The sequence below is a fragment of the Ursus arctos genome, unplaced genomic scaffold, assembly GCF_023065955.2.
Source record: "Ursus arctos isolate Adak ecotype North America unplaced genomic scaffold, UrsArc2.0 scaffold_22, whole genome shotgun sequence".
Classification (NCBI taxonomy): domain Eukaryota; kingdom Metazoa; phylum Chordata; class Mammalia; order Carnivora; family Ursidae; genus Ursus; species Ursus arctos.
This window is the reverse complement of record NW_026622897.1, coordinates 55,769,683-55,792,660: the sequence shown is the minus strand read 5'-3', so window position 1 is coordinate 55,792,660 and position 22,978 is coordinate 55,769,683. Positions and strand designations below refer to the sequence as shown.

At 51.1% G+C, this 22,978-nt stretch overlaps 1 protein-coding gene across 1 annotated transcript in view; it reads right to left on the bottom strand.

The window, feature by feature from the left end:
* The window catches only part of XNDC1N (XRCC1 N-terminal domain containing 1, N-terminal like), a 39,483-nt gene that overhangs the window by 1,668 nt on the left and 14,837 nt on the right, over positions 1 to 22,978 (bottom strand). Inside the window, exons 8-21 of the mRNA XM_048217093.2 lie at positions 21,301 to 21,373; positions 19,225 to 19,352; positions 18,465 to 18,564; positions 15,791 to 15,810; positions 14,934 to 15,685; positions 12,916 to 13,128; positions 11,670 to 11,834; positions 10,478 to 10,652; positions 7,647 to 7,847; positions 7,401 to 7,563; positions 6,804 to 6,896; positions 3,097 to 3,289; positions 2,422 to 2,549; positions 2,241 to 2,319 (exon numbers count right to left, since the gene is read on the bottom strand). Coding sequence (XP_048073050.1) covers positions 2,241 to 2,319; positions 2,422 to 2,549; positions 3,097 to 3,289; positions 6,804 to 6,896; positions 7,401 to 7,563; positions 7,647 to 7,847; positions 10,478 to 10,652; positions 11,670 to 11,834; positions 12,916 to 13,128; positions 14,934 to 15,685; positions 15,791 to 15,810; positions 18,465 to 18,564; positions 19,225 to 19,352; positions 21,301 to 21,373 — 2,483 coding nt within the window. The remainder of the gene's footprint in view (positions 1 to 2,240; positions 2,320 to 2,421; positions 2,550 to 3,096; positions 3,290 to 6,803; positions 6,897 to 7,400; positions 7,564 to 7,646; positions 7,848 to 10,477; positions 10,653 to 11,669; positions 11,835 to 12,915; positions 13,129 to 14,933; positions 15,686 to 15,790; positions 15,811 to 18,464; positions 18,565 to 19,224; positions 19,353 to 21,300; positions 21,374 to 22,978) is intronic.

Genomic DNA, 22,978 nt, shown 5'->3' with positions numbered 1-22,978 from the left:
GGGTGGGCGGGTGAGAGGTGGGGGGGGGGGCACAGAGGGGGGTGGAGGGCAGAGACAAAAATGTTGAGTTGAGTTCTTTCTCCTGCCACACCAACCCTGCCTTGGCTTCCTTGAGTTAGTCCAGGTTAGCCCTGCTGTTCAAATGCTGCAGTTGTGGGGAGGTGTCTGCATGGAAATCATCATGCAAATTGGAGTGATTGGTTTGGGGTCCAGGTGTAGGCCCCACAACAGTACCAAGAGGGCAGGCAGGACATGTGGATGGGCAGACAGTGGACAGACAACAGAGGTGTAACAGGCAGAGCGCTAGACTGGGAAGATAGAGGCCCAAATCCCAGCTCAGTCACTTAGCAGCTCTGCGCCTCAGGCAAGTTACTCGATTTCTTCAGGCCTGAGGGTCTCCGAATTTAAGACAGAAATGGTAGTAATGCCTACTTCCCTGGGAGGGAGTAAGGGCTCTCTAATTGCTTAGGAAACAGGTATTTTTATCTAGTTTTATTGTCTCTCTAAATATTTTATAGTTAACATATTTACTCATTAAAAAAACAAAGCATGTTATTAAATATTCTCAGGGGAAAGATGGGATCGACCAAGCTGGGGCAGGCAGAAGTGTGAGAGAGAATGATAGGCCTTTTACAGCTACAGTGTATATAAAGCATTTTCCTTGTATAAAATAAGGAATAGGAACTTAGGGAGGCCATTTCCTGAGGATGCAGGACAGGTGGGAAGGGACATCCGACTGATCACCAGAGAAGAGGCTAGTGAGGTGGGGGCAGCTGGGAGAAGGGTGGGACTCCAGTGGGGGGAGTCCAGCCGACTAGCGTGGGGAGATCCGGTGGGACACAGTGGCTCCGTCCGTCGAGGACAGGGCATAGGCTCAGCGAATTGGCTACAACCTCAGGTGAAAAAGTGCAGTCATCCTTGCGGGGAGCAGCCCTGGCAGACGGTCTGCATATAGGCACCCGGCAGCCTGGACAGGAACAGGAAGTGACCAGGGCAGAAGGGTGATAATTCCAGGATTTGGAGTCAGAGATCCATCAGGGTGAAGGCGGTGTCCATACGGGATCGTCCGGAGCCAGGGAGTGGTGGGAACTGGGAATCCTGGGCACTTCGTTTCTTGTAAGCGTCCCGTTCTCCCCATGCTGAGCGCGTGCAGTTTGGTGTGCCGGGAACTCCCCTCCCCACTATCTGCCCACCCACCTCCTGTTTACCCCTCCAGGCTTCTGTCCTGCTCTCACGGGCTTCCTGAGTCTGGCTCTGGGGCCTGTCCTCTGTGCTCCAGGAGCGCCCCGGGCTTCTGTCATGGGCTCGTTGTCCTGTGCAATTACTCTTTCCTTCTGCAGCGCTAGGCTGGCAGCACCGGGAGGGACCGCCGTTATGCAGATCTTTATTTCCAGCACAGGTGTTGGTAAGTGTTCGTGGAACAAACTGTGGACCAATCAGGGGATCCGGGGACCTCAGAACTCCCGAGGTGGCCTGTGGCCCCCACAGAGCTGGCCCAGAGTCCCTAGCTTAGAGAGATCCTCAGGTAACACGTTTTAAAGGGAACAGATAGGACCTCCTACAGACTTGGCCTGAACGCTGGTCTGAAATAGGATGGGGCTCCCAAGCCAAGCCTGGGTCAGGGAACAGATAACGAGAGGTAAGGGAGCCCCCTGGAGGCTCGGCTTTCTCTCTCAGGCCTCCATCGGCCATTTAATTTCCCAGTTTGTGGGGCATTTTCCCTTGGTTTCTTGAGGGTTTTTTTGTTTTGTTTTGTTTTTAAACATTCAACCGTGTCTTGGCTCAGTTTAGGGCAAAGACGTTTGTCTGAAGTCTGGACCTTTATTTTTTTTTCTTTTTGATGGCAAAAAGATTGTGTAATAAGTGTGATAAAAATTTAATACTGAAAAGGATTGCTCTAGGGCGTACGGGTTTCCCAATCCTTCTGTGGTTCAGCAAGGGCTCAAGCGGCTGCTTCAAGCTGCAGGACAGGTCTGAGCCAAATAGGGTGCCTGTGGCTTAGGGGCAGGGTGGTAGGGACTTCTGTTTAAGTCGGGTGACCCATGGTTGGAAATCTAGGAAACGGCCAGATCCAGGAACAGGGACAGGCAGCCAGGTGCGAGAGGAGGATGTAGGAAATGGCTTTGTGGGGAATGTACCAGAAAGACAGACAAGGGATGTGCAGACAAACAGGCGGTGTAGACAATACAGTTGGAGGCCTGGCGTGACCAAGACCGATGACAAGCAGAGGAGGTACTCACATAGGTGGGGATTGGCGGATAGTCCGGCTTCTTGGTTCGGCGGCAGGAGCAGCAACAGCAGACGAAGCGGAAAATTTTCCTGAGAGATTCGGAGGGGGTTAGTCAGCGGACAGGTCTAGGGAGCTGGGCGGGGGGTGCTGGGTGCTTGGGAGGAGGCGAGTGAGAGCTCTGAGGGCATCACCTGAGAAGGTAGAAGAGGCCCTTGGGGGAGGGCAGGATGTTGAAGGGCACAGGCAGCGTCAGGCCCTCCCGGAAGTAGGACAGGTAGAGCTTGGAGCGAGCGAACTTCCACTCCACATCCGCGTCGTCCTGGGGCCAGGAGGCAGGGGCTCTGCAAGGGCCACTTTGGAACCTAGCCCTCCCGCTCACCCCGTCTGCCTCACGCTCCCCCGGTCTCCACACCTCCTCTTCTGCAGTGTGCCCACCGCTGTCTTCTCCCCATTCCCATCTATCACCCACATTCCCCTGCCTGGCTCCCCCTTCTCTCTCTTCCTCCCCGTTGTCTTTCATCCTCTGACATCCAGTTCCTGCCCAGGCTGCTCTCCAGCCACAAACGCTAGCCCATCCATCTTCCCTCTCCCTTCTCATGTTCCCATCTACTTTTCCACAACGCACCCCTCCTCCCAACCATGAAAGGGAAAGAGCACCAGACTTGGGTCTGGAGAAAAGAAGAGCCATTACTAAGACCCTCATTTCAGAGATGAAGGAAATGAGGCCTGGAAAGGAACCCTTGCCCCAAACCACAAAACAAGACAAGAGTGGAGGCAGAGCAGAACCCGAGTGTTTGCACTCCTTGCAATCCTTTCCTCTCCATCGCTGGGTCCCTTCTCCCTGGCCTCAGCTGGCCTCAGCTCACCTCAATCTTCTGGAAGGAGTTGGTAATCATGGCAATGAGCATGTTGAGCAGCACAATGACCATGACGATGGTAAAGATGCCGTAGAGGGCCCGGCCCACGAATTCAGGCACCAGAAACTGAGGCATGTCTACGACGCTGTGCTCCTCCATGCCAAACATGGTCCAGAACAGAAACTGGAATGTCTCGTTGAAACTGGTGCGGAGGGCCGAGCAAAGGACAGGATGTGAGGGGTGGGAGGAGAGCCTGAGGGCCACGCAGACACACTCCTCCTCACCCTCCAGGACGCAGCCAAGCGCGTTCTGCTTCCATGAAGCCCTTTGGACCGCCCTGGCCTGTACTGACTCTTGTCATTTCTGAGTTCGCACTCTCATTCTTTCAGTAAACCACTATTTATTGAGCGTATAGTAGTGCCAAAGGTGCTAAGGATGCAGCCATGAGAGCGCGGGGGCATGAAGACCAGTTAAGAAACTTGTGGTGGGGGCACCCGGGTGGCTCAGTCGGTTGGGCGTCTGACTCGATTTCAGCTTAGGTCATGATCTCGGAGTTGTGGGATTGAGCTCCATGTGGGGCTCCACGCTAAGCGTGGAGCCTGCTTGGGATTCTCTCTCCCCCCCTTTGCCTGCAAGCCCTCCCCCCAGGCTTGTGCATGCTGTCTCTCTCTCTCTTAAAAAAAAAAAAAGAAAGAAACAAAGAAACTTGTCATGCTCTAGGTGAGAGAGGATGGTGATTTGGACCATAGCAGTAGCAACTCCAGTGCCACCTCTTCCAGGAAGCCCTTCTGAACTCCCTTTTCTACTCCCAGTCGAATGTGCATGTCTGGTAGTCACTCACAGACCTAACTACATTCTCCCTCCTTCCGCATTTATTTGTGAATCCGTCTTACTCCCTCCATCTCAGCACCAGTTCAGGCCTCGATTACTGCAACCGCCTCTGCGGCTGGTCTCTGATTTCAGTCTCTTGTCTCTTATTCCAACCTCCACAAGGCATCCAACGTATTCTTTCTAATTGCTGATTGGAGGTATCATACTTCTGCTTGTCAAACTTTAAACGCTCCTAATTGCTCTCAGTCCAGATGCCTACCATGCAACCTCCGTGAGATGGTTAGCAGAAATGTCTCTGACTTAATTAGGTGTCACCATGAATGAACAGCACGGGAGGGCTCATGTTGCCTGTGCCACTGGGGAGTGACTGGTAGCACCCGGACCCACGAAGCAGGCTGGCATGAATGGTTGCTGCATCTGGTGCTAAGATTCATGGTTTAAACTGTGTAAGCTCAGTTTCTTTAAGCTAGCATCCTGAAGGTGGGATGTGACCAAAGGTTCATAGTAAGAGGATTGGTCTGAATAAAGCCTCCATTTACGCTGGAACCAATGACAAAGCCTTGACAGATAGATAGCCCCAGCGTGGCTCCTTTAGCACCATCAATAAAACCATCACATAGTTGCACTCATGAAGAATCTATAATGGAATCATTGCTTGAAAGTCCACTGGGAACAACCTGGCCTGCTTGAGAAAGCCCAAGCTTCTCAGGAGGACATTCATGAGCTCCATGACCTGGCTCCTCAAGCGTCTCCAGCTTCCTCTCTCAGAATTGCCTCCACATGCCAACCATGGAAGACACCTTGGGATTCTCCAGCCATATGCCCCTGCTTTGGTGCATGTTTCCTTTCTGCCCCAGATGCCCTACACCTTCTCTGAAGCCCATAAGCTTTAGAGGTGGGGTCCAGATGCTCCCTTCTCTATGAAATCTTTCTTGATTACCTAAGGCGGAGGAAGGGGCTTTCCCCTCTGGGTATTCCCAACATAAGCCCTCCTTCCTCACAGCTCTTGGCACCCAGATCGAGCTTATTTGTGCACACCGGCTATCTTCTTCATGAGACTGGGTCCGCCTCACTTCCTCTGTCTCTGCTTCCAGTGCCGGGGACAGGACTTACTACAAAGGTGTCAGTAAATAGGTGTGAACTCAACAATAACAAAAAGCCCCTCACAACTGAATGACAAGGTGAATGGATATAAAAGGTGGGCAAATGAACAAATGGGCAACGAATGGGTGAAAAAACAAACACAAGAATTATTGGCCATATTTGGGGAGAACTGAGCATCAAGAAGAATAATGAACTGTAATGGATTCTTGTATTTTAAAAAAAGTCTTTGCATCTTTAGTGATTTTCAGAAAAGAAGAGAGCACTTCTTTATAAAAGGACATCACACATAAATGAAGAAAGAACGGCAGTAGAAGATCACCATCTTGAAGCCGCCATGGCGTTGACTGATTCATCTACGGTGCTAAAGCCACCCAGTCAGAGTCGCAAGGGAACAGGTTAGTCACACGGTCTCCACATATCTTTCCATTGGTAAAAGAGCATCCTTGGTAACTTCACAGTGAGGAGGTTTGCTAGACCAGGAGGCGGGCCAGTGGGCTACACTGACGTCTTCTGTCTCCTGACGTGACGCAATAGAAAACCCACATCATCAACTCGGTTGTGTTCGGCCAGAATTGCTTAACTTGAATCTTACCACGAGGAACTAGTGGTTCCTTGCTGTGAAATGAACTTTCACAACAAAGTTCATTTGTTGTGAAAGATGTAGGAAAGGTAGAGGGTAGGTTGCAGATCAAAGAAGACTAAAGAGGGAATGGCAACAAAATGTAACACATGACCCCAGATTGGATTTCAGATCTTTAAAAAGCTAGAAAGACTTTTTCCTGGGGGAGGGAGCAACTGGGGAAATTTGAATAAGAACTGTACAGTAAATAATAATTTGGGACATCAAAGTATTTGTTTATTTAAATTTTTTTAAAGTATACTCTATGCCCAGTGTGAGGTTTGAACTCATGACCCTGGGAGCAAGAGTCCCATGCTCTCCTGACCGAGCCAGCCAGGTGCCCCTTGATATTAAATTTTTTTAAGTGTGGGGGCATCTGGCTGGTTCAGTGGGTGGAGCATGGGACTCTTGCTCCCAGGGTCATGAGTTTAAGCCCCACATGGGTGTAGAGCCTACCTAAAAAAAAGAAAGGAAAAAAGAAAAAGAAAAGAAAAAATAAATTTAAAAATTTAAGATTTTATTTATTTGAGAGAGAGAGCGAGCGAGCTCACAAGCAGGGGAAGGGCAGAGGGAGAGGGAGAAGCAGGCCCCCCCCACTCAGCAGGGAGCCAGACGTGGAGCTTGATCCCAGGACCCTGAGATCATGACCTGAGCAGAAGGCAGATGCTTAACTGACTGAACCACCCAGGCGCCCCAAAATAAATAAATGTTTTGAGTATGATAATGGTTTTATGGTTATGCTCTTAGGAAGTCTCCTGAAATACTTAAGGATGAAATGTCGTGATGTTTGCAACTTACTTTTGAATGTTTCAAGGAAAAGAAAAAAGAAAAAGGAGAGCGATAGAGGGAGGAAAGTGTGGCAAAACGTCATCAATTGGTGGGGCTAGGTGAAGGGTATATGGGTGTCCACCGTGCTTTTAACTGTTTCATGGGATTGACATTTTTCAAAAGATTAAGTTTGGGAAGAAAGGGAGTGAGCAAATGAACGAGTTAACAAACGGATGAGTGGGGATCAATGAGAGAGTGAATTAATTATTGCCCCATCAAGCAACGAATTATGAGCGAATGGGTGAGGAAGGAGGGGAAGGCAGAGGTGATCACTAAGCTCCAGGCTACTGCGTCCCAGACCCCTAGCGGCCCATCCTGCCTCTGCCCAGCATACTTGCCCAGCCGCTCGGTCTCCTGGTAGGGCACGTAGATGTTGTTGAGGCCGCAGAGGAAGGCGGTCAGGATGATCATGAGGATGAACATGAACCTGGCCGCAGAGGGGATGGGGAGGGGTCTGAGAAAGCCTCCACCTTGGGAGAAGTCCTCCCAGACTCAGTGTCTCTTGGCAAGTATTCAATTTGGTGACTATTAAGAATAGAGAATGTAGGGATGGGGAAGGAGAAGTCATTTAAAAGGGTGCCGGGGGGCACCTGGCTGGCTCAGTTGGTTCAGTATCCAGCTCTTGATTTCGGCTCAGGTCATGATCGGAGGGTTCTGGGATCAAGCCCCTTGTTGGGCTCTATGCTCACAGGGGAGTCTGCCTAAGGATTCTCTCCCCTCGTCTCTGCTGAGATGCGGTTCAAGGATGAGTGAGTCAGAGTCCTACTGGACAGGATTCATCAGCAGCAGAGTTAGGGCCACACGTGAGGGGGGGTTAGGCTACAACAGGGGTGGGGGCCAGGGGTGGGTGGCAGAGGGCTGGGGGATTCTACAAGGAGATCTAGTGGGGTCTATGACAGGGGAGGATGCTCTGAGCAGGGAGAGTACGCACCGGATCATGTCGTCAATCATCTTGCCAATGGAGATCTGCAGAGTGCCCAGCGACTCATGGGCCGGCAGAATGTAGGCCAGGCGGGTGAAGCTGAGCATGCTGGTGACAGCAAACAGCACTTCCGCCAAGAACTGGGGGTCCTCGGTGTGCCACTCACTTCGCTCTGTGCGGGGTGGAATGGGGGATGAGGCTGAGAGCCAGGGGAGAGAAGGGACTGGGGGATTCAAGCTGGGGGAGGGCACTCACCAGCCGTGGTGAAATAGTGGCAGGCAGCCCCACTGGGGGCATCCCGGCAGTGCACGTGGGCCAGCCCGGCCAGAAGGAGGCGCAGCGCGAAGGCCGCCAGGTACAGGGACAGGATGACCATGTCCAGGAAGTTCCACCAGTCCAGGAGGTAACTGCGCAGGCCCTCGATCCACACCTCCTTGCACTCAAACCACAGGAAGCCTGAAGGAGGTGGTAGGGGGAGAGCTAGGTTAGGGTGGGGGCACCTACCCATGCAGGGTGGAGAGCTAAAATATCACGGGGACAGAGTTGATAAAGCATAAAGATGCAATCTACGTAAGAACAAGGTGGTCTTCCGTGAAAATAAAAAAGACTCCTGGGGCGCCTGGGTGGCTCAGTGGGTCAAGACTCGGACTTTTGATTTCAGCCCAGGTCATAATCTCAGGGTCGATCGAGCCCCATGACCGGCTCTGTGCTGGGCGTGAAGACTGCTTAAATGTCTCTCTCTCCCTCTCCCTCTGCCCTCCCCCACCTGGCTCGTGTGCTCTCTCTCAAAAAAATAACCGACCAACCAAACAAATAAATAAAACAAAAGCCTCCTGGCGGAGGCAGACTCGTCTGGGGTGTGTCCTGCCCTGAGGATCCCAGGCATCTGATCTGCATAAACTAACACCTGGGGGAGGCTGGTACTGGGGGAGAGCGATTTAAATCTGTTTCTCCCTGCCTTCCACCGAATAAATTCTGGACAAATAGTTCGAGAATATTGATTTGAAGGGGCTCCAAATTATCTGCCTGCTCTGAGTGCCAGACCCGGGGATGGGTGTGGTCACAGGAACTGGACCCCGTTAGCCAGGTAATCCTGCTGCATTGCACCCCTCTCCGTTCCCTGGATGCAAGTGTGTCCTTTTTCCGTCTGCCTAGAAGGCCCTTCTACACCTGAAGCCAAGCTCACATTCACGGCCCAGGTCAAATACTACCTCCTGCGAACACTTTCCTAAGCGGGTGGGGTGAGTTGCCCCCTGCATTCAGCTCTCACAGCTTCCTTCAGATCTCTGTGATGCCATCAACCACGGGGCACTGTGGGATATCTCTTCCTGGCTCTGTCTCCTCTACCTCCCCTGAACTTTGAACCTCTTAAGGTCAGGGACTGTGTCTGATTCATGTCCTTGTCCGCAGTGCCCAGCACAAGGCCTAGGACTCACTATTAAACCAACGCTCATTAAGCTCCTACCATGTGCCAGTGGGTCCCAGTGGTGAATAAGACAAATACAGTCCCTGGCCTCCCAGGATTCCAGCGAGGGAGACAGGCAAGTGGCCCACTGGTTACAATCTAGGGCGGTAAATGCTCAGACTAAGGAGCAGGGGAATAGAGAGGCTGTTTCGGGGGTGGTTAGGAATGGATCCTCACCCTGATTTGGGGGCCCAGGGAACGCTTCTCAAAGAAAGTGACCTTTAAGCTGAGATTAGAAGGAGGGGGGGCAGCCAGGTGACTGGGCAGTGTGGGCAGGGGCCAGGGCTGGGAGACTATCTTGTGAGCCTGGGGTAGATGTTGCACGGGTGGATGGAACCATATTTAACTGATCGGGCTTCACTCACAGTAGGGTAGCAGCAAGCACTTAGCGCATGAAGAAATGCAGAGTTTTGTTTCTTAACACGTTTCTTCCCCTATGGGCAGGAACAGAACCGGCTTTATCTCCACTTAGCATAGGTCTGTTGTGTTTAGTAAATCATTGGGTAAGAAACTTTTCCTCTTGGACAGCTCTTGTTTTCTTCCCCAGAGTTTCTTGGCCAGATTTCCTTTCGGGCATCATGGACTGGCTTGGAACAGGGTGGAGCAGTGGACCCGGTCTACTGGTGGCTTGGGGGGTTTCCTAACTAAGCTAGAGCTGAATGAGGGGAGGACGGCTGAGGAAGTGGCCAACAGCCCAGCCCGCTGAGCTGACCAGCCAGAGGCTAGGTAGAACTCTGGGGATTCTTGTAATTGCCTTTGCTGAATTATTTAAGAATACTTGATTCTTCGCTAGAAGAAAACTGATGGGACGGATGAAACTTACACACCGAGTATAGATAAGTTAGTTATTTGGGCGACATATTGAACAAATAAAATGAGTAGAGCATATGTGTGTGAACATACCCAGAAAGGGATGGGTAGACTCTATAAATATTTGCGATATACTGAACATACATGTGGCCGAGGAAGCCCTCAGGATTGCCCACTGGTTATACCCATTCTGGTCCTATGTGTCCTTTGCACAAGGGTTGTAAAGGAAACTCAGAGCTGCCCATGAGGATGGTTAGCGAGCTTCAGCTGTGGCCAGACATACTTGCCCCCACGTCTCTCCCATAGATGAAGTGTTGGGGCCAGGCAGCTTCTGGGTGTTGTCGCCCCTGCTCAGACCTCAACTCTGCTCCCCCTGACCACGCCATCCTAAGCATACCATTTAGGGGTTCAATAAACTGTATGACTCAGCCATCTCAGTTTGGTCCGTGAGCCTTTCTGTTCCTTGACTTTTGGGACTAGATTGCCTGGTGGTGTGCTCGCAGGCTACCATGACACCAGAGAAATTTCCCACCTGACACTATGGACCCGTGTCTTGTTTGTGAGAGGACAGGAATGTCCAGAGTGGAGCAAGTATGGCGCCCCTGCTCAGGGAGTCTTATCACAGGGCTAGATCCCCTAACTAGGGGTGAATGGAAAAGGTCCCTTGGTGTGGTAGAGCCCAGAAGGGTTTGGTTATATGTTCAGGGCACATCTACAGGGAGAGGGTCCCCCCCAATTGGAGTACTTATTTGAAGAACAGTGAGGAGGCCCACCAGGGGGACCGCTACAAATAAAAGGCCCACACGTGTACCTGTGACCCAAACCATGTGTAGGGAAGTCTCCCAGACGCTCTGGCTGCGGCCGCGGAAGGTACTCAGCTGTGCCTCCATGGCCAGGGACTCGCCCAGCAGGAAGATGAGGAACCACAGATAGGAGGCGGAGTGCAGCAGGAACTTCAGCACTGGGATCTTCAGCAGGCGGCCCAGCTGGGGGGCAAGGAAGGAAAGCGTGGCTCTCGGAGGCCTGTCAATCTCCGCCCTTGCTGGGAGAACTTCCAGACTCCTCCTTTCACTCACGCACGTATGTATTCAGGCATTTATGGAGAATGTACTACATTTCATATCGACTTCCTTCACAACTGTATGAGTATTAATACTCTCTGTTTTTTCAGCTAAGAAACTGAGGATCATAGAGGTAAAGTAACTTCCCCTTGGAGGCCCCATAGGCTCCTCGAGTTCAGTCTCAACCAGGTTAAAAAGTAAACTCATCATCTTCTGTCCCAAACTTGTTCCTTCTCCTCCTCTTGTGTCCCCATCTTAGACAAGGACCATCTCCCTAACTCCAGCACACCCCCACCCCATCCTCATGCCTCTCGTAGAGAGAACTTTCTCAAACACACAACTACTGGAGCACTCCCTTCAGTAACATCCTACAGTGGTTTCCATCTCTGCTTACAAGGCTCCGCTAGTTGTGGTCCTGCCCACGTCCCACCACTCGCTATTTCTGCTTATGCTTTAGCAACACAGACGTTCCTTCCGTTTCGCTGATCTTTCTGTTCTCCCTCCCCGGGCCTTCCAATATGCTGCTCCCGCTCCCCGGACTCCGCTCTCCCTGTGCCTCCCCTGGCTAACACCACTCGCTCTTCATTAAATCCCCAGCGCCGGGCCTAAGGCCCAGCTCACAGCGGGGTTTCAAGGAGAGACTTGTTGAGATGAAGGAATAAAAACATCTGGGTCCCTAAAGTCTTCTTTGTAGGCTGGGGCGGGGCTCTCTTTAGGAGAGTGTAGGGCTGCATATAGAGATCAGGCTTTGGAGGCTGAGAGAGCTCTGTTGAAACCGTGCTATTTCCTGTACCCCCTGGACAAAAAGAGCACTTCTGTTCTCTGTGCCTCTTCTGTGAATACGCGTCAGACCGACTTCCCAGGGCCACTTCAGGTGACTCAATGGGCATATTAGCAAAGGGCTCAATAAAGGGCAGTTATCATTAACTTTGTTCTTAGTACCCGGGACTTGGGCGCCAGCCAATAGCCAAGGCAGAGGAAGGGCATGGTGAGGAAGATGAGGAAGGCGACAAAGAGCTTCCAGATGGTGGTGCTTCCACGCCAGCCAGCCAGGTTCCCACACCAGATGGAGGACAGGACTTGCTGGCAGATGGGGTGCGCTACAAACTAAGCAGAGATGGCGCGTGAGCAGAGTAGGTGGTTACCAGGCCGGGAAGAGAGGCGGGGAGCCAGCTGGCGACATAGTCCTTCCTTCCCTGCCACGAAGATTGAGCCATATTTCTTTTCTTCTCAGGCCAGCCAACTCAGAAGACAGGCAACTCATTTGCTCTGTCACCTTGGGCAGACCCCAGACCCCACCTCTCTTTGGGCCTTGGTTTCCTAGTCTATGAAGGAGAAGCTGAACTCAAAGGTTTTTCTGGACTCTCCGGATCCCACATTCTTTTTTTTTTTTTTTTTTAGTAATGTCTGTACCCAACATGGGGCTCAAACTCACAACCCAGAAATCAAGAGTCCGATGCTCTACTGACTAAGCCAGCCAGGCATCCCCGGATCCCACATTCTTGAATTTAAGGCAGTGATGGGTGGAAATAGGTACCTACGTCCCAGAACCCTCGGGGCTTCCTGTCTTGTTAGAGATGTGGGGCACCAGTCTTGAGGAGGGGGAGGGGAGGAACAGGGAAAGTACGGTTTGGTGTCTTGGAGGGCAGGCCAGGGAAGCCATTATGAAGGAAGTTTTTTGGTTTAGCTCCTGGTGGGATAGGATATCTGAGGGTGGTGAGAGGGAGAATAAGGGGTGGGGAGACTAGAAAGGGAGCATGTCTTTAGCTTACAGGGTCAGGCATCTAACGAGGTGGGGAATAATGGAATCACTTGATATCTAAGCCCTCGGAGATCTAGTCTAATCTTGCTGAATAGAGAGAGACACTGAAGTCTAACAAGAGAAGACTGGACCAAACTTACTCCATAGGCCAGAGGCAGAGCTGAGTAAAACCCAGATGTCTGGGCTGAAGGTAGGGTCCTGGTGGGTCATGGGACTTCTAAGGGTTGGGGAGAGGTTAGAGGCTTAGACTAAACATAAGAAGGGAGGTGAGGAGACCCACAGGGCCAAGGGCCTAGATAGAAGGGTGCTCAGGATGAGTCTAGGAAGGCAGGGAGAGGACTTAGTTGGGCTGCACCGGGGGATACCTAGCCGTGGCTGGGCAGGGATCGGGGCAGGGGCACAGGAGGTGGGTAGGGCCCAGCTGACCCGCTTCTGGTTGTAGTTGACGGCCAGTCGCAGCCTCGCCAGGTTGGGGATGCCCTCCTCAAAGGCCTGGCCCAGGCCCTCAGCCTCAGGTTCAGTCTCGTTGTCCTCGCCCTGGTCATTGAGCACTGCAGTGACCTCGCTTTGGTTCCGGCACATGCCCAGCAGTTCAAAGCCGTAGTCCTGGCTCAGCGACTCCAGGGCGATGTACTCGGGCTGCAGGGGAGCAGGTGCGTGTGGCCACCCTGCGGGCCCAGCCCCACTAAGTCAGCCCCACCCTCCCAACAGTGGGCCTAGGCCTGCTCTGTCCTGCTGCGGGCCATCACTTCCCCACATGTGCTGTCACCCTGAGTCTTCTCTTCCTTTCTTCGCTGCCATCCCCGCTCTCCTCCTTGCTGTGAGGTGCCTCATGTGTCAGCTTTGTTCCTCTGGTGCTCCATCTGCCTCATCACTAGGTCATTACAGCCCAAACCCCTCTGCCACCTTTGCCCGTCCGTTGTACCGCCCCTTCTAGTCCCTGTTTCCTGTCCCACTTCTCATCCTGCTCTGCATGCCTCTCATGTTCGTTTCATTAATTTTTTTGAGCACCTGCCTTACGTGAGAAGCCGGCAGTTCTAGCAGCAGACACGGGTAGGGCAGTTCTTGCCTCTACTTTACCCAGCCTCGCCTCGGTTTTACTCAGGGCCCCAATCCCAGACAGAATCCGGGCAAGAATTCCAGGTGGCTAGGCCTGAGCCCAGCACTGTCCCTCAGGTGGTGTCACAGGGGGTAAGGGGCTTCCCCTTGCCAGGCCTGGAGAGTGGGGATGACCGTCTGTGCTGCCTCCTTCTGTGGGCTGCCATGAGCACGGAGGGAAAGTCCTTTGGAAGGACCCCCCTTTCCTGCTACTTGTGAAGTGGGGGCTCTGAGTCTCGCACAACTCTGGTGAAGCGGCATGCTCTTTCCCCGGCTCACCTGGCATGGACCACACCCTGCCTCCTTCGGCCTGTTTCAATAGCCTTGTCTGTGTCCCCGCCTAATGGTGATCTTGAGCATGGGGACCAAGTCTGCCTAGCACAGAGGGGATGTCGGTGGATGAGTGAGGGACGGAACGGGGCTGGTGGTATTCAAGGTTCCTGACGAGTCCCTGGGACCCTGCCCCTCCTCGGCTCCCCTTCACACGTTCTCTGTCCTGCACAGGCCCCGGCACTCATTGCCATGTCTACTTTTTCTATCCAACAGCCTTTGCTTACACTGCACCCCTACTGCAAATATCCTCCCGACTCCTCTTCACTTGTATTAAACCTCCTGGCTGTGCGGCCAAGATTAATTCTGCTTCTTCCAAGGAGTCTGCCCGGAACACAACTGCTGTAGCCTCCTGACCTCGCTTTTCTGGGTTTTAGAAGCCATGTAGCATTCTCCACAGAGGCACGAAGGGGAGCTGAGCGTCCTAGGCGTGTCCACCTCACTCTGCCCTTCCCTGCTTGGGATCACAAGCTTGGGCCCCTAACACACAGTGCTCGATGTGGGACCTCACAGGAGGTATTCAGAAAGGACAGGTTCCACTGAATGTCATCTCAGTCTCACTGCTTTTCTATCTGAGTTCTCCCTACTCCCTTAGACCCAGGGCATCCCTAGGTGCCATAAAACTAGGTGCCCCTAGAGTGATAGCTCTCTGCTATTAGAATGAGATCCCCCTTCAGAGTGGGATTCTGCAAGTCCCCATCAAAATGGAGAGTTACACAGATCATGACCTCAGGGTCCTGGGATCGAGCCCCGCATCAGGGCTCCCTGCTTAGCACGGAGTCTGCTTCTCCCTCTCCCTCTGCCCCTTCCTGCTTGTGCTCTCTCTCTGTATCATATAAATGAATAAAATCTTTAAAACAACAACAACAAAATGGAGGGTTACTGAGAACAGAACAAGGCCTCATCATCTTTCCATTGTTTTCCACTCCCCAGAACACCCACCACAAGCCCACCCCTGCCTGTGTAGAAGGACAGATATGGGGGACCAAGGGCAGGAGGAAGTACAAGAATCTGACCTTAAACTCAGGTTCCTTGCGTGCAAGACGCCTGAGCTCCCGGCTGAGCTGGAAGGCAGCCAGCATGGCATCCTCACTGGCCAGCGAGAGGTGGGCCCTGCTGGCCATGCCGCGGTAGGTGTTGATGCGGGACAGGGAGAACTTCAGCAGGTCGTAGCGGCGGGCATTGCTGCACTCGAGGCAGGCACAGGAGACCGGGTGGGGCCGGGCAATGGTGTGGCCCTGGTCCATGAGCAGCTGGGCGATCTCATACAAGTCCTTCTGGCAGGCCAGGGTGAGTGGAGTGACACCAGGGGCAAAGCGTGAGCCATCGATGGACGAGTCGAAGAAAGCCAGTGAGAAAGACCTAGTGTCCACTTTGCGGCCCTTCTCCCGTTCCAGCCGGGCCAGCAGGCGCTGCACCGCAGCTGGCTGGTTTGTGTCCACTGCCACCAGCAGGGCCTCGTGGATCTGCCGGAAGTCAAACTTGACATTGGCCAACAGCACATCAGTGATGGCCTCGTGGCCCAGCTGGATGGCCAGATTGAGAGCTTCCCTCCAGGAGCGGTCCTCGGCCTCCTCCACATTCCTCAGGGGCCCACTGGGCCCGCTGCCTGACGCCTCGACCCCCGACTCCAGCAACTGCTGCACCAGGCCCAGGCGCCCCTCCTGGATGGCGGCCAGGAGCGGAGGTGGGAACCTCAGCTTCTTGTTCACGATCTCTGTGCAGGTGGGCTGTGGCTGGATGAAGGATGGAGAGGGTGGGACATCCCCTCCCCCCGTGTCTAACCTCCTTTGCTTTGGGGCCTCCCTCACCCTTCCACCTTTAAGCCCTCAGCCCAGACACCGTACTATTTTGCTCTTGCCCAGATACTAACAATGTTGTTTCCGAAGTACACTTAATGTAGTGCTTATACATGCTTCTTTTCTGAACACGTCCCAAGTACAGTAACTCACTCACTCCTTACGAACACGATAACCCTGTGAGGTAGGAGCCATCACGCCCCCCTTCCACAGCAGAGGAAACTGAGGTAAAGATATGCTAAGCCACTCAGATGAGATGGGGACCCAGGCAGTCTGGCTGAGGAGCTGGTGTTCTTAACTCCCCTTTATGCCACTTCTCAACTCAAATAGGAATTGTTGTTACTAGTTTTGGATTTCTGGAATCTTTACTAGTTCAAAACATCCAAAATGTGGGACATAATAATGTATATTATTCCATTTTTTTCTTTTAAGAAGGAAAATAAGAATGCTACCACCTTTATCTATGTATTACTCTGAAATTAGTATCTACATCAAATATACATCCTATATTCTAGTATATATGGTTTATCTAATGTCATCGTCTTACATAATGACAATATGAATGTTCCCCAAAAGATTATGTCTGTGTAGGGGATAAACTTCATTTCCATATTTTCTAGGAAGCAATCATTTTGGAAACACCCTTTCATACCATAATAATAGCTTCTTGTATAGATTTGTTAAGCCGCTAATAAATACCCCTTTTGTTGAATTACTGATATTTAGAGAATTGGACTTGGTTGAAAAAAGCACCCTTTTCTTTTTAAAAAAATTGGCTTAAACCTATACACATTTATTCTTACAGTTCTAGAGATTAGAATTCAGAAATCAGTATCATTGAAGTCAAGGTGTCGGCAGGACAGGGTGGCTCTGATTCCAGCTTCTAGAGCTAGGTTCCCCACATTCCTGAGTTTATGGCCACCGCCTCCATCTTACAAGCCAGCAGCACAGAAGATTACAAATATCTCCTTTGTCACCATTTTACTGGGTAGATTCTCAGGTGAGGAAGGGCCAGGCCTGGGTCCGGCCAGGGGCCCCCTCCCTCAGCACAGCTGCCACCCTCAGAGGAACCCACAGTGGGCCAGCGTGGGAACCCTGAGGAAGGGTGGGTTACAGCGGGCGGACGGGGCTGCATGGGGAGTCTAACCGGGATCTGCCCAGGACCCAGTTCCCATTTTGTTGACTTCATCTCCCAGCTGCTCATCGCTCTGAGAGTCCCAGAGCCTCCGAAGGACAGGCCCAGACATGTCTACGCAGGAGGGTCTTTGAACGGGGCTTTCCCCCAGCCCCTCCGCTCTGTCTAGGCCTCCTAACAGATCCTAGTGCTCCTCCCCCACCAACCTTCCCCGGCTTTGCCCTCTCCTACTTTGGGTGGCATTTCTCCCTCAGTGCTGCCTCGTCCCTCTCTCATACCGGGCCTAGCCCCCCCTCACTGCTCTTCTCTCTGGGCCCAGGCTTGGGGCTCCAGGGGCTCTCCTCCACCAACATGGCAATATCCATCACCTGCATAGCAGCGAGGATGTCCTCTCCGCCCCTGTGGCTCAATCTGTTGTTTTAATCATGGCTGGAAATGGGACCAGGATGAGAGAAAAGTAGGAGAGCAGGTCTCTTACCGTGAGGAGGTCCATGGTTGCACCCACCTATGCTGTAGGGACTGAAGGACTCCTGCTCTGTCTGTTCCCGACTGTGCCCAGCCTCTTTCCTACCCTTGAGTTCAAAACCCCGCCCTGGGCCCTCCCTTTGCCAGGACCAGCTGCTCCCCCTCTGCCTTGTACCCTGGAGACCAGAGGAACTGGTGAGTACCACACAGTGGAAACTTCTGGGAAAGGGGAGAGGACATAGTTGCTCAAGAAAGGTGGGAATAGAATTGAGAATGTCACAGGTGGAGGGGACCTTAGAGACCCTCTGGTCCAACTGCCTCATGGTATAGATGGGGACTGGGATTTGCCCAAGGTTCCACAGCTGAGCCTAGACCCATTCCTTAGTCATCAACCCATCTGATCCCTAGAATAGCTCTGCAAGCAGGAGGACAGGGGTTTTCTGTTACTGAGGGTTAATTCTGGGTGCAAGATGAAGAACTTGCTTCAAGTCACACAGTACCACCATTACCTGATCATACCTAGGGAGGGAACCCACACAGGATACTGAGAGTTAAGGTCATGGGATGCTGGAGGTTAGTCTCATGCTCAAAAATCACTCTCAACTTCCAAGTATACCACAAGATCTTATCTGCCAGGCAGCGCTTTTGTTTCATCAGGTCTCAGTTTTCCTTTCAGGAAAATGGGCATGAGGATATGCATCACTCACTGAGAGGAAGACATTCTGGATTATGTCCCAAAGCCCTAGAGAGATCACCAGTTCTACCCCAGAAGCTCCAGAGGGGAAAAGGATGGAGCTGTCTTGGGAAAACAGGGTGCCATGGTGACAGAAGCCTTGACGACTGGGAGTTAGAGCAGGCTGGGCCCGAGGTGCCCTCAGGCAGAGTCCTGAGGGAATGAGTGGAGAGGAGAGAGGGCAGCTTGGCCTTATCAGCTCTCCTCACCTGTCACAAGATCCACTCCCCAGTTTTAGTCACAGAGGGCAGGGGGCCCAAAACCACAGCACCTCATGGCTCACGTCTGAGGGACCTCCCCACACATGCTGGCATGTTCTTCGACTTCTCCTGCCGAGAAGTACAGCTGGCATAGAGGGCACTGGACCCAGGAAGCGGGTGGTGAGCTCTCCGGGGAGGACACGTACAGTACAGACTGCGATGAAGATGGTGATGAGGAGCGAGAGGCTGGCTGAGGTGGGGAGATCTCTCCACAGGTCGCAGCGTGCCGGGGAAGAACCTCAATGCTGAAGGAGACTAAGAGGGAGAGAAGGAGGTTAGCAAAGTTGAGTCCGCTCCCAGGCACGATGCCACCCCAGCGTGGCTGTTTTTGCGGGAAATTTACTCTGGCTGGATATCTACACCTGACAATGTCCGGTCGTGAATCTACCAAACATTTATCAAGGGTTTACTGTAGGCCTTGCACCGGGCCAGGAGCTGAGGGGCGGAAACCTAGGCCTGTCCTTCTGGACTGTAGAGTTCAGGGGTAGAGATAAGCTATGGCCACAAGCAACTGTGATACAAAGCAGAAGTGAGAAGTGCTAAGTGCAAGGGAATCTGAGAATACTGCAGGGGCTCGGCTGGGAAAGATGAGCTGAGAAGATCGGAGAAGACCTTCTGAATAGGGACTCAGAGAATTGGGACACGGAGGAAATGGATGGGAAGGAAATGCTAGGCCCTCCCTGACAGTATTTCGTATTGTTTTGTTTCATGTTTCCCCTGGGGACAGGGCCTGTGTCCCTTCCTCGGCTCGGCCAACACAATGTAAGCATGTGCTCCATACACACTTGTATGTAACTGCAGAGAAGACTGGGAGTCCAAGCTCGAATGTTCCCTGGCAGTGTTCCCAGGTCTCCTAGTCGTCCTGCAAGCGATGCCTAGTAGTCCCACAATAACCCCCAGGCCCCAGCAGCAAACCTGCACAAATGGGGCACGGTGCACTCTCCTGGACCCCATTACTTTGGGCCTGGGGTCGGTGGTGTTGTCTCTGCCCTGCCTTTGCCATCCCCCTCTGGTTGGACCGCGAGTTCGAGCTGGATAAAGGCCTGTGAGAAAGAATAGTTAAAGACCAGCTATTAGTAAGAGGCTCCAAGGGCTGAAGGAGCCTCGAGTTAGGATGGAAGAGTGTGGACTCATTGATGTGGAGGCGGGAGCCCTGGCTGGAGTCCTGGTTTTCCCACTTGATGTTTCCAACCTGAGGGAAGTCATTTAACCTTGAACATCCGAGAACAGACGTTCTATCATTGCTTTCAGGTTTTAAAAATTATTCTTTTATTGAGATATAATGCACATTCAATAAAATTCATCCTATTATACTATTGAACAGTTTTAGGATATTCACAAGGTTGTGTAACCACCATGACTATCTAATTCCAGAACATTTTTACCACCGCAAAAGGAAACCCTAAATCCATTAGTATCACTACCCCTACCTCCTGTCTGCCTCAGACCCTGGCAATCACTAATCTACTTTCTGTCTCTGGATTGGTCTATCCTGGACATTTTGTATACATGCGATCATATACTGTGTGGTCTTTTCTGACTGGCTTCTGTCACTTAGCATGTTTCAAGGTTCATCCATATTGTAGCTTACATCAGTACTTCATTCTTGTTTCATGGCTGAACAATATTCTATGGTACGAATATACCACATTTTGTTTATCTGATCATCAGTTGATGGACATTTGGGCTGATTCCACTTTTTGGCGATCAGGAATGATGCTGCTATGAGCCTTTGTCTATATGTTTTTGTGTGAACACCTATTATTAGTCCTTTTTTTTTTTTAAGATTCTATTTATTTATTTGAGACAGAGAGAGAGAAGCACAAATGGGGGTGGGGAGGCAGAGGGAGAGGGAGAAGCAGGTTCCCTGCTAAGCAGGGAGCCCGATGTGGGGCTCAATCCCAAAACCTGAGATCATGACCCGAGCCGAAGGCAGTCACTGAACCGACTGAGCCACCTGGGCGTCCCTGTTATCAGTTCTTTGGGGTCTATTCCTAGGAGTGGAACTGCCATCCTCCTGGGGCCTAACCCTAACCCTAGGTCGGGTTCTGAGGGCCCCTCCCCGGGGGCCTGGCTCCAAAGCCCCAGGGACTGCGGACACCCGAGCCCAACCGCAGGACTCAGCCCGCCACCCAGAAGGAAATCGTGCCATTCAGGGCAGGAGAAATCAGAGGGAAATTGTCTATGTTTAGCTTTTTGAAGAACTGCCAGACTGTTTATCAGGTTGACTGCACCATTTTACGTTTTCACCAGCACTGTATGAGAGTTCCAATTTCTCCACATCTTTGCCAACATTTGTTATTGTCTTTTATTTTTTATTTTTAAAGTAAGCTCTACATCCCACATGGGGCTTGAACTCACGACCCTGAGATCAAGAGCTGCATGCTCTACCGACTGAGCCAGCCAGGTGCCCCTGCTACTGTCTTTTTGATTACAGCTGTCCTACTGAGTGTGATCACTGTGGTTCTGATGTGCTCTTCTCTGATGGCTACTGATATTAAGCATTCTTTTCATGTGCTTATTGGCCATTTGTATATCTTCTCTGGAGAAAAGTCTATTCAGATCTTTTGTCCGTTACAAATTAGGTTATCTTTTTATTGTTGAGTTGTAAGCATTCTCTATGTATTCTAGAAACAAGTCCCTTACCGAATATGATATGCAAATATTTTCTCACATATTCTGTGGGTTCTTTTTATTTTCTTGACAGTGTTTTTTGAAACAGAAAAAGATTTCAATTTTAATGAAGTACATGAGATACAGTATACTCAATTTCAGATTCTAATCCACTACAGAGCTCTCTCCTTGCCTAACTGGCAACCTGTGGACAAGGACATCTTTTCTCTATTTACCCTCTAGGTCCAGACCCTGAGATCAAGCACAGACACAAGGATACTCTCTGATCCAAATAAGACACAAGTGGGGGAAGTAGGACAGGTGTAGAAGGGCAACAAGGTTAGGGGTGATCTGGGTCTTTCAGGCTGACCTACTCACCTGCGGGCTTGTACTTTCCGTCTCTTCGTCCTGCTCGCATCATTCTCTGAGCTCTGCTCCTCTGGTCTGAGCTCTGTGTTAGAAATACTCGTTAAATCTAGCACATTAACAAAAAGGCCTTCACATATGATAGTCCTTCTTTTTCTTTTAAGACTTTATTTAAGAGAAGGAGAGAGAGCATGAGCAGAGGGAAAAAGGCAGAGGCAGAGGGAGAAGCAGGCTCCCCGCTGAGCAGGGAGCCCAATGTGGGGCTCAATTCCAGGACCCTGGGATCATGACCTGAGCTGAAGGCAGACGCTTAACCAACTGAGCCACTCAGGCACCCCTATGCTTTGCTTTTGAAGTACTTATCACAGTCTGAAGTTTTGGACCTACTTGTATGACATGGAGAAGTCTCTTCGTTAGGGTAGGAAGGGGCACGGGGCCTTGCACATAGAGATGTTCAATAAATATCTATCAAGGGGCGCCTGGGTGGCACAGCGGTTGGGCGTCTGCTTTCGGCTCAGGGCGTGATCCCAGCGTTATGGGATCGAGCCCCACATCAGGCTCCTCCTCTATGAGCCTGCTTCTTCCTCTCCCACTCCCCCTGCTTGTGTTCCCTCTCTCGCTGGCTGTCTCTATCTCTGTCGAATAAATAAATAAAATCTTTAAAAAATATATTTATCAAATGAGTGGCAACAAAACCCATTAACAACCATTTGTCTAGCTATTCAGAACTTCCGAAACACTTTATATAGAATTTAATATTTTTGAAGGTTCCAGTACCCAGCTGATCGGGTGTCCCCAAAAGGTTAGTTCCTTCCCATTTTCTGTCTTTTAAAATAATAAACTACATCCTTCCTTATGTGGTAGACAGCTTCTGAAATGACTCCTATCGATTCCTGCCTCCTGGTATTCGTGCCTCCCACTGAATTTAGACAGAATCTAATGACTTGCTTTGAATGAACAGAATACGACAAAAGTGATGGGGTGCCACTCCTGTGATTAGGTTATAAAAGACAGACTTCTTTCTTTCTTTCTTTTTTTTAAAAGCGTATTTATTTTTTAGTAATCTCTACACCCAAAATGGGTTTTGAACTCAAAACCCCGAGATTAAGAGTCTCATGCTCTCCTGACTGAGCCAGCCAGGCGCCCCAGACTGACTTCTTCCTTGCTAGTACTCTCTCTCTTGCTCTCTAGCTTGCTCACCTGATGAAGCAAGCTTCCACACTAGGAGATTCTCCAGGGAGAGGCTCTCATAGTGAAGAAAGTGAGGGAAGCCTCAGTCTAACAGCCCATGAGGAACTGGTTCCCACCAACAGCCATGGGAGTGAGCTGGGGAGCAGATCACATCCAGTGGAGCCTTCCAATGACTGTAGCTTTGTGTCAGATCTGATGCCAGAGGATGCTGTTAAGCCCGGCCCAGATTCCTAACTGTGAGAAACTGTGAAATCATAAATACTGTTGAAAGCTACCAAGTTTTGGGGAAATTTGTTTATGCAACCATAGATGACCAATGTACCCTATTTCTGCAATGAGATAACATACTTATTATTTCAGTAATTTGTTCAGTTCTTTAAAATGACAGATAAACTGTTTCCTTTTTTAAAAATTTTCCCGATAAAGCAATGAGCGAAACCAAAGGTTTTCAATGAGTACCCTACTTATTCTTTCTATTGCTGTCTAGACCAGTTAAAAC